Source organism: Lissotriton vulgaris, chromosome 2_2 (assembly GCF_964263255.1).
Source record: "Lissotriton vulgaris chromosome 2_2, aLisVul1.2, whole genome shotgun sequence".
NCBI classification, from domain to species: domain Eukaryota; kingdom Metazoa; phylum Chordata; class Amphibia; order Caudata; family Salamandridae; genus Lissotriton; species Lissotriton vulgaris.
In genome coordinates, this window is record NC_141688.1 from 55,842,362 (window position 1) to 55,857,525 (window position 15,164).

The window sequence follows — 15,164 nt, forward strand, 5'->3', positions numbered from 1 at the left end:
TGTGTCAGAATTTATGGCAAATGTGTGACACATCTGAATGCCTTCTTGATGGAACCAAAGTAAACAAGCATTGAAAATGCAATAGATCTCGCCCTCGTTTAAGTTAAAGCCATTCTGTTTGTAATGAGGTGGCTTTTTAGCTTTGCTTTTATTAGTGTTTTTTCAACTTTCATGTAAATAACATGCATCTGTATGCATATAAGTATATGTATGCATGCATTTATGTTTGTATTTATATAGATATACAGATGATATATGTTTATATATGTATGTATAGATATATATTCACTGAAAAAACCATAGGCTATAGACCATATATAGTTAGGAATTAGCATTTACAAAACCTTGAAAATTCACTGAAAAAACCATAGGTTACAGACCATATATAGTTAGGAATTAGCATTTACAAAACCTTGAAAATTCACTGAAAAAACCATAGGTTATAGACCATATATAGTTAGGAATTCGCATTTACAAAACCTTATTTTACTCACACAAAACCATTGAAATTCCATATATAGTTAGTTGCACTAACTATATATCGCGCACCCGCAATCCACTGCTGATGATGTCACATATTACATCATTCATGACATGGTCAGTGACATCACTGATGACATCACTGATGACATCTCAAATGACATCACTGATGACATCACTGATGACAACATCCAGTGACTGTATGTTTCTGTAAAGTTAAAATATGTCTTACATATTGAAGAATGAGTGGATGTATAAGTGTCTGGATGAAGGATTTAGTAGGTGCATGACTGACTGTATGAGTGAGTGATTAAATGTGTCTCACTGAGTGCATGGGTTAGTGACTAAACTGTCTTAATTTGTGCATCATTATGTCTGTTGTTCTGTAAACTGTTGCATGTGTTGATAAGTAGCTATATGAGTAACTATATGGGTTATTGATTGGTTTCCCAAGTATTTGTATGGGAGACTGAGTGTGTGTGTGGGTGGCTGGGAGGTGTATGACTCTGCGCATAGATGTGTGAGCAGTTGATTCACTAGATGTATGGGTTCAAAAGTGCATGTGGAAACAGCTGTATGGGCGGTTGACTGTGTGCATGAGTGTATTGGTGAGTGAATAAATATCTCAGTGCTACATGTCAAAGTAAGTACATATGTAAAACACAGTACATGTGAGAGTTGACATATATAAATAACTGTGCATAAGAGCCAGTGAATGTGTGAGTGGCTGTATGGATCATTGTGAACTTGTATCAGGGATTGTATAAGAGAGTAAATATGTGTTAGTATATGTTTGAATAAGTAAAGTTTGTATAACTGTATAGTTGAGGGAAAGGAGGTGTGATTGATTCTTTGCATGACTGACTAGGTGTGTGAGTAACTCCATGGATGAGTGACAGTCTGTGAGTGTCTGTTTACACTGAGTGTATCTAAGGTTATATTAGAGTCTGAAGAGGTTAATCGTATTATCACATGAATGATGTCATCAGTGATGTGATCAGTAATGTCAAATGAGATGTCATCAGTGATGTCATCAGTGATGTCATTTGAGATGTCATCAGTGATGTCATCAGTGATGTCATTTGAGATGGCATCAGTGATGTCATCAGTGATGTCATTTGAGATGTCATCAGTGATGTCACTGACCGTGTCATGAATGATGTGTGACATGATCAGCAGTGGATTGCGGGTGCGCAATATATAGTTAGTGCAACTAACTATATATGGAATCTCAATGGTTTTGTGGGAGTAAAATAAGGTTTTGTAAATGCGAATTCCTAACTATATATGGTCTATAACCTATGGTTTTTTCAGTGAATATATATATATATAATTGACCTGCACATGTTCATTATCATATATAGGGAGTACAACGTTGCAAGCAAATCAACGCATCTTGCAACACATCCGGGCAATAGTAAATTCGGACATGAATTACCCGGTTGCTCGCCATTTTAAATCTGTTCATGACAAGAAACTGAAAGACCTCACATATACCTTGTTATGCTCAGTGGCTAATCCAGGTAGGGGGGGTGATCGAGAGAGACTTCTCCGTCAAAGAGAGGCTTATTTCATCGCCCTGCTTGATACCAGATCCCCTAACGGATTGAATGCTTTTGATGAATTGCACCATTATTTATAATTTCAGTATGTTTTCCTTGATGCATATCAAAAAATGTGTACTTTTTGTTATCTTTGAAGAGGGAGAGTTGTTTGCAGTCTTTTTTCAGTTTTTTCAGATATTCATAAAATGAAATAACAGCTGGGCCCAGTATAGCCATGAAATCTGAAGTGTGTTTGTGTCAAACTTCCATGAATGGAAGTCTTTGCCGCCATTTGTTTCCCCATATATATAACATCCTAAAGAATTTCTTTTGGTCTAAATTAGTTGACTTGTATATATTGGCAACCTGTGATGTTCTATTGATGATGGTGAGGGACATGATGCATTTACATATCTTTAAAGAAAAATATTTCACTTATTGCACTTGCACATTAATTCAGTGGTTTCATTTCTATCATGAATTTTTGTTATTTTTCTTAAAGTAGATATGTTATATTATCCCTAATCGCCTATGAGCACTATGCTCTAATTTTGTTGCAAACTTTTCATTAATTTTGGGAATTGTTTGTTTATGTATCGATCATCTCATATATTGTATTGCCAATTGATGTCGTTATTTTACCCTTACAACCTGTTTCTTTAGGTGTTTGGGCTTTTAATTTTATTTAACCCACCGCCCACTCCTGGCGCGTCATGTGACCAAGCCCCGTCCGCGGGGCGAAACGCGTCATGGAGGGCACTTGCTCTGCACTTTCCACTGCTAATTAAAATGCACTGCTTCAACTAACAACGTTGGTGTCTGGCTCATCTATTGCCTGTTGAAGATTGAGGAGTTGTTTCGAGGTCTGCGCTCGCTAAATACTGCGACCATAGCAGTTGGGAGTCTGCTGTTTTCATATATATATATATATATATATATATATATATATATATATATATATATATATATATTGTATTTTTTTATGTATTGTATTCCTCTGTTTCAAGTATAATGTAGAAGCTACATTTTGTTTGGTTATGTTTGCTAAACGATGATGCTCTTCTTGCAATAAAAATAAAATGTGTTTTAAAAAAACAATAAGAAAACAGGAGAACAGAAGAATGTAAGGGTGTAAAAAACCTACAGGAGTGTCTTAAAGAAACAGGTAGGGTGGTGGAAGAAAGAGACATGATGTGGAATCAAGATCATGAAACCCTGAAAATCACCAAACCTATTATTCAGTAGTGCAATGTGACGAGCTTGTTAGAAAAAAAAAGGACCCTTGCACTTACTTTTATTTTTAATAAATGAATCACTGGTCTAGTACCACAAAATTTGGACAGTAACATAATCAAGATTATATTAATATTCACAGCTGTTGCCCCAGTGCTGCAGCTTGCATCACTCAATATCAAGTTGTTACTTGTGATCAGCCCATTTCCTATATATCCATTACCTTTCCTTAGAACACAGACATACCTTTCTGTTGGCCAACCGGTTCAGACATAAAATCTGTCCTATGATATAAAAGTTGCACAAAGGATAGGCAAATACAACATTCAGTAGAAATGATCTTAGACTTCTTGATGAATGCACAAATGTAAGAAATTGTGCTAATACAAGGTGTCTCACAGTAGCGGAGCTGAAAGCAGCACAGGATGTCGCAGAGAGGAGGCTGTTGCACATGTACAGGCTTTAAGTGGGTCGGGTCCTGCTGGTGCTCAGTACTAGCAGTTCTCAAAAGCAGGTACTGAGACCGGTCTCTATAGGGCTCTCCATTTTTGCCCTCGCCATCAGAGTTTAAAAACTTTCTTCACTCTGCAGCAGTGCCACCCTTCACTGCCTGTGATGTAACTTCAAAGAGACTCGTTATAGTTCTTGCACAGTTTCATCATTTCAGTACGGAAGCATTTTAAATAATATATACAACGAAGCCATAGTAAATGCTTATTTAGCTGATGCAACTAGCACTCATTGACAAAGCCAATAGTCCTGGCTTGTTGTAGGTGTAATGTTACATGTTGTATTATATATCTGGATGCAATGACAGAAGCATCAAAATGCTAGTCGGGCGGCACACTATGCTAAGCACAGATTTTTAGCGTACGTGATTTTAAGCCACAGCCTTAATTACATTGACCCTCCAGTTTTTTCATCCCACTTTACAAAAAACTGTACATGGGGATTTCATATAAGATGCAGTACAGTGAAATGGATCGGTTTTGAAGGGACCAAGATGAGATCGAAGGTTGTTTTCACTTCAGCTTCTTCTTCGACTTCTATCCTGAAGTGCTCCAAGAGCTGTGGAACAGAAGAAAAATAAGTCAAACTAGATGTAGGACTATCCATGTGCAATGATTCTCTTTCAATGACCAGAGCAGGCTATTCCTGCCTAAGGAGCACTCGCCCTTTGATGCTTCGTACTGGTGGCGTGCAATGTCATGCTTTCTGGATGGCCATCATCATTTACTACATAGGAAGTTGTGCTTCTAGTTTGTAAACTTGCCTTTGGTGACCTATGATAATTGAAGAAATAGTGCATAATTTGGCAGCAGAGGAAGTAAGTGTAAAAGGTGTGAGAAGACACAGGAGGAGTTACTGCAGTCAAAGTAATGATAGACAATCGTGTTTTTGAAGTTACACTGCAATCATGTTGTGGTTTCTAACAGGAGGACTAAATATTACAGATAGAAGAGCCTGTCGTTAAAAATGTACTTGGTTTCACTTCCAGTAATCACGGTTTAGCAATCAGCCCTCATTTAGAAGAAAACAATATTTTCCTGCAGTGCATGGGACATTGACTATACGCACACGAGAATCACTGCTGACCCCTAAGACAACAGTTGATATTGATGTTAACAAATCTACAACTGCTAGATTCATTACTACTTTTTGTGCTCAAAGCTCCAAGCTCAGCCAGATTATTAGATCTGAATGGCCAATTGTTTTAACTGATGTGAATCTTGCTCCTTTTTTGCCTAAATCTCCTGCAATAACTTTCAGGAGGGCTCCCTCAATGAAAGATTCCCTGGACCGTGCACAACCAGAAAACCAATTGAAAACAACTTGGCTTTATAAATCTGGTTTCATCTGATGCACCTCATGCCGTGCCTGCACGTTTGCAGTCAACGGCACGGAATATACATCTGCATTCAGCAATTGGCCTATACCAATCAGGGAACACCTGACATGCCGCAGCGACTTTGTCGTATACAAATTGACCTGCACATGTTCATTATCATATATAGGGAGTACAAAGTTGCAAGCAAATCAACGCATCTTGCAACACATCCGGGCAATAGTAAATTCGGACATGAATTACCCGGTTGCTCGCCATTTTAAATCTGTTCATGACAAGAAACTGAAAGACCTCACATATACCTTGTTATGCTCAGTGGCTAATCCAGGTAGGGGGGGTGATCGAGAGAGACTTCTCCGTCAAAGAGAGGCTTATTTCATCGCCCTGCTTGATACCAGATCCCCTAACGGATTGAATGCTTTTGATGAATTGCACCATTATTTATAATTTCAGTATGTTTTCCTTGATGCATATCAAAAAATGTGTACTTTTTGTTATCTTTGAAGAGGGAGAGTTGTTTGCAGTCTTTTTTCAGTTTTTTCAGATATTCATAAAATGAAATAACAGCTGGGCCCAGTATAGCCATGAAATCTGAAGTGTGTTTGTGTCAAACTTCCATGAATGGAAGTCTTTGCCGCCATTTGTTTCCCCATATATATAACATCCTAAAGAATTTCTTTTGGTCTAAATTAGTTGACTTGTATATATTGGCAACCTGTGATGTTCTATTGATGATGGTGAGGGACATGATGCATTTACATATCTTTAAAGAAAAATATTTCACTTATTGCACTTGCACATTAATTCAGTGGTTTCATTTCTATCATGAATTTTTGTTATTTTTCTTAAAGTAGATATGTTATATTATCCCTAATCGCCTATGAGCACTATGCTCTAATTTTGTTGCAAACTTTTCATTAATTTTGGGAATTGTTTGTTTATGTATCGATCATCTCATATATTGTATTGCCAATTGATGTCGTTATTTTACCCTTACAACCTGTTTCTTTAGGTGTTTGGGCTTTTAATTTTATTTAACCCACCGCCCACTCCTGGCGCGTCATGTGACCAAGCCCCGTCCGCGGGGCGAAACGCGTCATGGAGGGCACTTGCTCTGCACTTTCCACTGCTAATTAAAATGCACTGCTTCAACTAACAACGTTGGTGTCTGGCTCATCTATTGCCTGTTGAAGATTGAGGAGTTGTTTCGAGGTCTGCGCTCGCTAAATACTGCGACCATAGCAGTTGGGAGTCTGCTGTTTTCATATATATATATATATATATGTATATATATATATATATATATATATATATATATATATATATATATATATATATATATATATATATATATATATATATATATATATATTTTGTATTTTTTTATGTATTGTATTCCTCTGTTTCAAGTATAATGTGGAAGCTACATTTTGTTTGGTTATGTTTGCTAAACGATGATGCTCTTCTTGCAATAAAAATAAAATGTGTTTTAAAAAAACAATAAGAAAACAGGAGAACAGAAGAATGTAAGGGTGTAAAAAACCTACAGGAGTGTCTTAAAGAAACAGGTAGGGTGGTGGAAGAAAGAGACATGATGTGGAATCAAGATCATGAAACCCTGAAAATCACCAAACCTATTATTCAGTAGTGCAATGTGACGAGCTTGTTAGAAAAAAAAAGGACCCTTGCACTTACTTTTATTTTTAATAAATGAATCACTGGTCTAGTACCACAAAATTTGGACAGTAACATAATCAAGATTATATTAATATTCACAGCTGTTGCCCCAGTGCTGCAGCTTGCATCACTCAATATCAAGTTGTTACTTGTGATCAGCCCATTTCTTATATATCCATTACCTTTCCTTAGAACACAGACATACCTTTCTGTTGGCCAACCGGTTCAGACATAAAATCTGTCCTATGATATAAAAGTTGCACAAAGAATAGGCAAATACAACATTCAGTAGAAATGATCTTAGACTTCTTGATGAATGCACAAATGTAAGAAATTGTGCTAATACAAGGTGTCTCACAGTAGCGGAGCTGAAAGCAGCACAGGATGTCGCAGAGAGGAGGCTGTTGCACATGTACAGGCTTTAAGTGGGTCGGGTCCTGCTGGTGCTCAGTACTAGCAGTTCTCAAAAGCAGGTACTGAGACCGGTCTCTATAGGGCTCTCCATTTTTGCCCTCGCCATCAGAGTTTAAAAACTTTCTTCACTCTGCAGCAGTGCCACCCTTCACTGCCTGTGATGTAACTTCAAAGAGACTCGTTATAGTTCTTGCACAGTTTCATCATTTCAGTACGGAAGCATTTTAAATAATATATACAACGAAGCCATAGTAAATGCTTATTTAGCTGATGCAACTAGCACTCATTGACAAAGCCAATAGTCCTGGCTTGTTGTAGGTGTAATGTTACATGTTGTATTATATATCTGGATGCAATGACAGAAGCATCAAAATGCTAGTCGGGCGGCACACTATGCTAAGCACAGATTTTTAGCGTACGTGATTTTAAGCCACAGCCTTAATTACATTGACCCTCCAGTTTTTTCATCCCACTTTACAAAAAACTGTACATGGGGGTTTCATATAAGAGGCAGTACAGTGAAATGGATCGGTTTTGAAGGGACCAAGATGAGATCGAAGGTTGTTTTCACTTCAGCTTCTTCTTCGACTTCTATCCTGAAGTGCTCCAAGAGCTATGGAACAGAAGAAAAATAAGTCAAACTAGATGTAGGACTATCCATGTGCAATGATTCTCTTTCAATGACCAGAGCAGGCTATTCCTGCCTAAGGAGCACTCGCCCTTTGATGCTTCGTACTGGTGGCGTGCAATGTCATGCTTTCTGGATGGCCATCATCATTTACTACATAGGAAGTTGTGCTTCTAGTTTGTAAACTTGCCTTTGGTGACCTATGATAATTGAAGAAATAGTGCATAATTTGGCAGCAGAGGAAGTAAGTGTAAAAGGTGTGAGAAGACACAGGAGGAGTTACTGCAGTCAAAGTAATGATAGACAATCGTGTTTTTGAAGTTACACTGCAATCATGTTGTGGTTTCTTACAGGAGGACTAAATATTACAGATAGAAGAGCCTGTCGTTAAAAATGTACTTGGTTTCACTTCCAGTAATCACGGTTTAGCAATCAGCCCTCATTTAGAAGAAAACAATATTTTCCTGCAGTGCATGGGACATTGACTTTCAGTAAATAGATGTCCATAGAAATAAGAACAGCACAAGGCGTCAAGCCCAACATCTTTTATCATGAGAGAGGGATCAGCGTGGCTTTCTCATCCAGACCCATCAGACAGGGGACCAGGGCTTGAGCAGTAAGGACTGTCCCTTGTCCTTCAAACCATCCGAGTAAAATGAGGACCACTGCGTGCTATGGTGCCTTTTGTGTCTGAAGATTACCCTTCAAACATGAATGAACTTTACAAGTCTTGTGTGCCATAGAACAAGCACTTGCTGAGCGAGTGCTTGCAGCACTTTGGCAAAGTGTCAGTCCGTCCACTGAATGACTACAATCTCTAGGATGTGCAACAATGCTATACACTTTCGAATGGTACAAGACATTATCTGTTGAAATTTACATGGGTGATGCTTACATGAATCAGAAAAAGATGCATCTCCATTTCTGCTATACGACGCCCAAGACACTGCCGGGGTCCGAAACCAAAGCCGAGCCCTCGGAAGTGGCTGGCATCCCTCTCCAGCCATCGCTCTGGGTTGTATTTCTCAGGCTCGACAAACACCGTGGGGTCACGTCCCATTGCATAAAGGCCAACCTGCACCAGTGTCTGAAGAAACAAGAATAAATAAACACAATTAGTGTTGTGGGTAAAAGAAGATATAATGTAGAGGTAGCCAGGTAATTTATCCAAGTAGAAGGTTTATTAGTAAATCATTACATGTTCCTTAGAAGTCTTAGTTGGTATCAAGAAGATCATAGATGGTATTGTAAAGGTCCAACCAGGAGCTAGATGGTTGTTGCTCAGCCCACTCTCATCAACTGTCATTCTCCACACACAACCAGGCACACTCACATTCTACTCTCTCTGTCATCAAGCATTCCAACATTCCACGCAGACATCACACTCATTCTGGCTGAGTAACTAGGAAGGAGATGATTCCAGGTACAATAATTAGTCGTAGAAATCCTTAAGGTTAGAGAGTTAAACCTCAAGAATCTCCTGGCATAGGCTAGGGAGCAACTGATTGCACTTGTTCTATTATACTATATTCGTTACACATTTCCCTTTGTTCACAGATAGGCAGACATCACCCAGTGCTAAAATGAATTGAAATGCATTGATAAAATGTTTTGTTTTCATGCAAGTAATTCACATTTTTTGGTTTATGTTCACTTTCGTACTTTAAAATCCTTACTGATCTGACACCAGCAAAATCATAAATAAGTGAAGAGTGACACTCAGTCGCACCTGCAGGTATTTAAAGTTCAATCGGCCATGATGTAGTTTGAACCCACAGCTAGATGTGAACAAAATGTACCACCCATGAACAAACAGCATGGAATGTCCAGGGGCACGTGTACTGCACCCAGTCCAAGTGAACTGCACTGGTGAACTACCGCAGAAAGTTTTCGGCGTTCCAGTGGATAACCATTTAGTTGAGACATGGAAGGACATTTTTGAGCTGGGCATTCCTCAATTTTATTGCAAGGTAAGAGACTAGCGCTACGCATAGCTGTTTGTGGCTTTGCTCCTTAGCACAGCACTGTAAAGAACGAAACAGCCTAACAACAGTGAAATTAGGTTCATTCTTTCAGCTGCATAACAACCTAGCATCATTGCTGTGCACCATTCTTTCTCTTTGGAAGCTGCTACTCAACAATTACATAGGTTCTAACTAAACTTCCTAAACCTCTGGGAAGAAGGGTGATTGAGGAGGTTTTGTGTAAAAACACATGCATTAAGTGGTATAATGCAGTAGGAAAGGGTGTGCGTTATTGCTTCCAGTGTCATTAACCTGGGGATTAGAGGGACATTTTTTATTTCAATAATATTGTGAACTTGAAACCTGCATGGTTGTGGTAGTACAAGTTAGGAGTTATGATGGATATACAAAGTGACGCATATAGACAGTACGCAAGTGTGAATAATTACTGATATTTGAAAATATAGGAAAATAGCCAGATGTTCAGTAGAGATCATGTAAGGAATCGGCGGCAGTGGTCAAAAGCCTGAGCATCCATGTGGACGGTAAATTGTCCATGAAAAAACAAGTTATGGCTGTAGTGGGCACCTGTGTCGGCCTCCTCCGACAACTCAGGAAAGTCTCCTCGTTGTTGTCCTTTTCCCCCTTGAGGATTTTAGCAAGGCTGGACTATGGCAACTCGCTATATATAGGACTACCGCAAAAACTTCTAAACAAAATGCAGGTTGTCATGAATGACGCTGCCAGACTCATCTTTAAAAAGCAGAGGAACACGCATGTATCCCCCCCTCTTGCGTGAACTACATTGGCTGCCAGTCAAGCAGAAGCTAACGTTCAAGGGGTTGTGCATTGTCCATAAAGCCCTTTATGGTAGGGCACCAAGTTACATGAAATCACGCCTGACTCTCTTCAGGCCGGGGAGGGCGCTAAGATCTGCAGAAGCTACCCTCCTTGTTCAACCACGTTGTAGACTGGCTACTGTGGGAGGTCGTGCTTTCTCTTACACACTCCCAGCTCTCTGGAATAAATTGCCACTGGAACTGCGGAAAGAAACCAAGTTGCTGCCCTTCCGAAAGAAATTAAAAACTGTGCTCTTTCAGCAAGCGTGGGGTTGCCTCTAATTCGTGACCAGCTGTATTTTTCTTAATCGCTAAGCGGACCCTGACAAAGAGTTAAAGAGACCCCTGGGTTATAATGCGCTATACAAATCAAATAAATAAATAAAATAAATAAATAAGCCTTGAATTGTAGTTTTTCTGCAGTGCATGTAATAAAGCTTGAGTATTTCACTGGTTAGACTGGTTGAGTTACGTATAATGATCATGCTTTTTTTGCAGGCATTAAAGACCTTATTATGACTTCGGAGGTTCGACCGCCAGACCACCAAGCGGCATACACCCAGGGCCGGACTGGCCATAGCAGGCACCGGGCAATCCCACGGTGCGCCGCACGGGTGGAGGCCGGTTTTGGGCCCCTGGAGGCGTTTTTGATACATGGCCGTTTTTGCAGCACAGCTGCAAAGTCGGCCCTGAACCAAAATCGGCCGAAAACCGCCCCCGGCAAAGAGCTCTGCAGCACCTCCAACTCCCCCCCCCCCCCCCCCCCCAGCCCCTGAGTGTGGAGGCGGGGCCGGCCAAGCACTTTGCCAGGGCCGGTTGTGGTTACCAGTCCGGCCCTGCATACACCACAAGACTGCAACGGCGGTGGTATTAAGACCGCATAATCCCCTGGTACTCGAGTTGTGAGAGAATCTTTCCAACAGGAGCTTTTGCTTCATAAACCAGGAAGTACATCAGCTTTCCACTCCACAGTTGCTGGGTGTTATAAATTGGATCTCTGGTTGGCTAAGGCGTGCACCAAAGCCAGGCAGATACCACTACTCTAGTTAGGGCAAGGGAGTTACACGCCTAAGATAACCTCTGCTCACCCCCTTGGTAGCTTAGCACGAGCAGTAAGGCTTATCCCGGAGGCAATGTGTAAAGCGTTTGCGCAACACACACACACACACAGCAGCAACACACTAGGCACACCACAAAAGGAACGCCACACAAGGATATATATAAAAATAGCCTTTGTATCACCATAAACACACTAGATCATAATCACACAATGTAAACAGTGCCAACGGGTTCCAGGCAGTATTTACAGGGGACTATTTACACACGACAGGGCCAATGGGGCCACAGTCAAAACCATCACAAAGCACCAATGGTTAATGTAGCACAAATAGTAAATGTAGAGCACAACCAGTAACTACTGGTGGAATACTGAATTGAGACCTAGATCCTGTAACATAAAAAATATAAGGTGCTCAAATCATGTCAGGCATATATCACCTTAGCATGGACCACATGAATCACCTTAGCATAGACCACCTTAGGCATAATACAACATTATGCGCCAGCCTCATAACCATAAATCACATGAGGTAAAAAGCATCACCACCATAAACACATTGGGAAATAATCAGCATAAACACAGTGTGCACCAATCAGGGGCACCACACACTGAACCTGGCCCTAGGCCAACTGGCCTTTCATACGGGCTCAAATGCCCTATGTCCCGCAAAGTCAGGGCTAGCTGCAAAAGCAGCAAAAGTGTGCAAAGTGCTGGGGGCAGGGCAGGAGTGTCTCTTACCTCTATCTCGTCACCTTAGGAATAAAAATGCCCCCAAGACGTTGCAGCTGCCTGCGCTCTCGCAGGGCAGCTGGGAACTGCCTGATGCCTAACCTTAGGATGGCCAGCAGAGTACCAGTGTACAGTACAGTTCCCTGCCTGACCCCAGGATGGCTTCTATAGTGGTCCCCTACACATTGTTTTACTTCCCTGGGTCAATAATTGGACATTGACCAGACCTTGAACCTATCCCCTAACGTGCCTACACATCAGGACTTGGAACCTGCAGAACTTACCCCAGACTATGGAGACCTAGCGATTTGGCTGATGCCCGGTAGAGCTACCATATAGCTAAAGACGACATGGGCTGTTGACTCCCCCTCCCTGACATCACCTACCCAGCCGGACCTTGGGCAGATGTTCCCCTCGTCTCTACGTCCTGTCTTCCTCCTACCCCTTTACCCTATCCCATTACCCTTCCTGCTCCATTCACCTTGTCCCCTATGTTCTTTATACTTATGTAATTTTTAACTGATGTAATTTGCAACATTATTGTCCCTCACTTAAAGCGCTCTGATTCCATTGGGTCTAGCCAGCGATATATAATAACTCAGTAATTAAATCTGTTCCAATTTAGTACTCTTTCTCCCTTTGTCTACCTCCCCAGCTCCTAGCTCATATCCACCCTCCCCTGAATCTCTCGCCTTGCCTGCTAGTCTGCCTAGCCCCGTTTCCTTTGAGCCCTTTGACTAAGCACTCCTTCTCCCCTTGTTGGGGAAAAATCCAATATTTATACTCTGGAGTCTCAGCGAACCCGCTGAGAAAGTCAACTGCGCCAAAGGAGCCACTCACAGCTGAGGCATGGTATGGCACCCCTTGCCAAAGCACTTCCTCTCCACTTTTTGGGGAAGGATCCAGTATGTAGGCCTTGGAGTCTCAGAGACCCCTCTGAGAGAGTCCACTGCGTAATGGGAGCCTCCTGCAACAGAGACAGGGAAGTGATACCACTTCCCCTGGGATCACAGCTTACTGGACTTTGGACGTTGCTTTGACTCGTCTACTGGTTTGTGTCCCCGTCGCCCTTCCCCTCCTCTTTTCATGCAATGTCCTTCACCCTCCCCTCCTTTCCCACCTTCATTACCTGTCTACTTCCCCAGCTCCTTCTCCCCTCCCCTGAATCTTTCCCCTTACCTGCCTTTCCCCTTACGTATTTGTGCTTATTGTTTATCTTGACTTTACAAGTAACTATGTTGCCATGCTCTAATAACTGTGTAACCTTTGTAACGATGTAACCTGTAACTATGATCTGATGCTCATGTAAAGCACTCTGATACCTCCGGGTCTAGCCAGGGCTATATAAAACCTTTAAAAGAAATAAATAAATAAAGGACAAAATAGCACTGGCACTACATGTGCCTAATCAACCCGGGGCCCCTGCGGGGACTCCTCCGGGAACGCGGGGAATGAAACAAACACAAATGCCCCCAAGATTCAGTTGCCCACAACGGCGGTGCAACTGTGAGGAGCTGAAACACCTTCACGTTGCAGCTGCCGCTATCAGGTGGGGCAGCTGGAAAGAATAGCACACACACTGACACCGGTGGCGGGCACCGAAAATGTGCCCCGACATTCCCCCCCAACCACCATGCAGCTGATCCCCACTCACCGGGCTCTTGTCTGACTGCTCGTCTTCCTCTGGGGCCACTTTTGGTCCCAGAAGGCTTCGTGGAGGGACAGCGGGCAGGGCTCTCACTGCTCACGAGAGCCACAGCGCAGACTTGCCGGTTTCTTCCTCCTGCACCGGGACGTCCTGGGAAGCGGGGTAGGCTCTTGTCTGGCAACTTCCTCTTGCTGCTTCCGTCGGGTTTTGATCCCTCCTTGGGGTGTAGATACGCGGTCCTCAGGAAACGCGTGTTTTTTTTTTGTTTATCTCCAGGCTTACTGCTTTCAGGAGGCATCGACGTCGGCTGATGTGCCGTGTTGAGGTAGCAGGTCCCCGTTCCCTCCCCCTTGCCTCCCTGCCACAGTGGAGCCCGTGGTACCGAGCAGCCGTGGAGCTGAGGTGCAGCTGCCGGCGGCTGCACAGGGGCTCTTCCGTGGAGGCTGTGATTGCTCTGGCTGCGGAGGTGGGGTAGTTGGGTGCCAGCATGGTACATTTTGCTTTCCCAACGTTTCCAGCGCTACCACCAGCGAAGAGGGTCCCGACAAGTCAGGGGCTTGCAGTGTTCTTGTGTTTGCAGTGGATCTCGCAGGTAGGAGCAGGGGGGTAGAGGGAACCCCCCTAAATTGAGCTGAGACCAGTGGGGGATCAGCAATTAAGAAGCAAGCCTTGAAAACCGCTGCCAGGAAAAAGGGGAAATCTCAGAAGATCCAGAGAGTAAGGAGAAAACTACAAGTCCCAGAATCCCTGGCTAAAGAAAGTGACAAGCACAAGGGCGGAACAATTATTTCGGTGGATTCTGTGGTTAATAAAGCTACTCAGAAGGCTAGCGTCAGAGGCGGCAAGGAAGTGGGTAAAAGTTCTAAACCCAAGTGCAGCTCTCAAAAGGGGGCTAAAAACAAAATGCACTAATAGTGGTACTAGGTGGAGAAGTGTGGCTCAGGGGTTAGAGGCGGCAGACCCGGAAGCTGAGATCGGCCCTGGACCAGGGTTCAATTCCCCGCCTCGGCATGTCTTGGGCTAAAAAATTCCACGGACTCGATAATTCTCGCTGCGGTGCCTTCTCGACTCACGGGTTCACACTCTGCGACTCTGGGCAATA

General features: G+C 42.4%; 1 protein-coding gene across 1 annotated transcript in view; it reads right to left on the bottom strand.

Moving 5' to 3' along the window:
* Positions 1 to 6,788: 6,788 nt before the first annotated feature.
* Positions 6,789 to 15,164, bottom strand: part of CYP11A1 (cytochrome P450 family 11 subfamily A member 1) — a 257,157-nt gene continuing 248,781 nt past the window's right edge. The window contains exons 8-9 of the mRNA XM_086959860.1: positions 8,718 to 8,909; positions 6,789 to 7,807 (exon numbers count right to left, since the gene is read on the bottom strand). Coding sequence (XP_086815986.1) covers positions 7,694 to 7,807; positions 8,718 to 8,909 — 306 coding nt within the window. The 3' untranslated portion in view covers positions 6,789 to 7,693. The remainder of the gene's footprint in view (positions 7,808 to 8,717; positions 8,910 to 15,164) is intronic.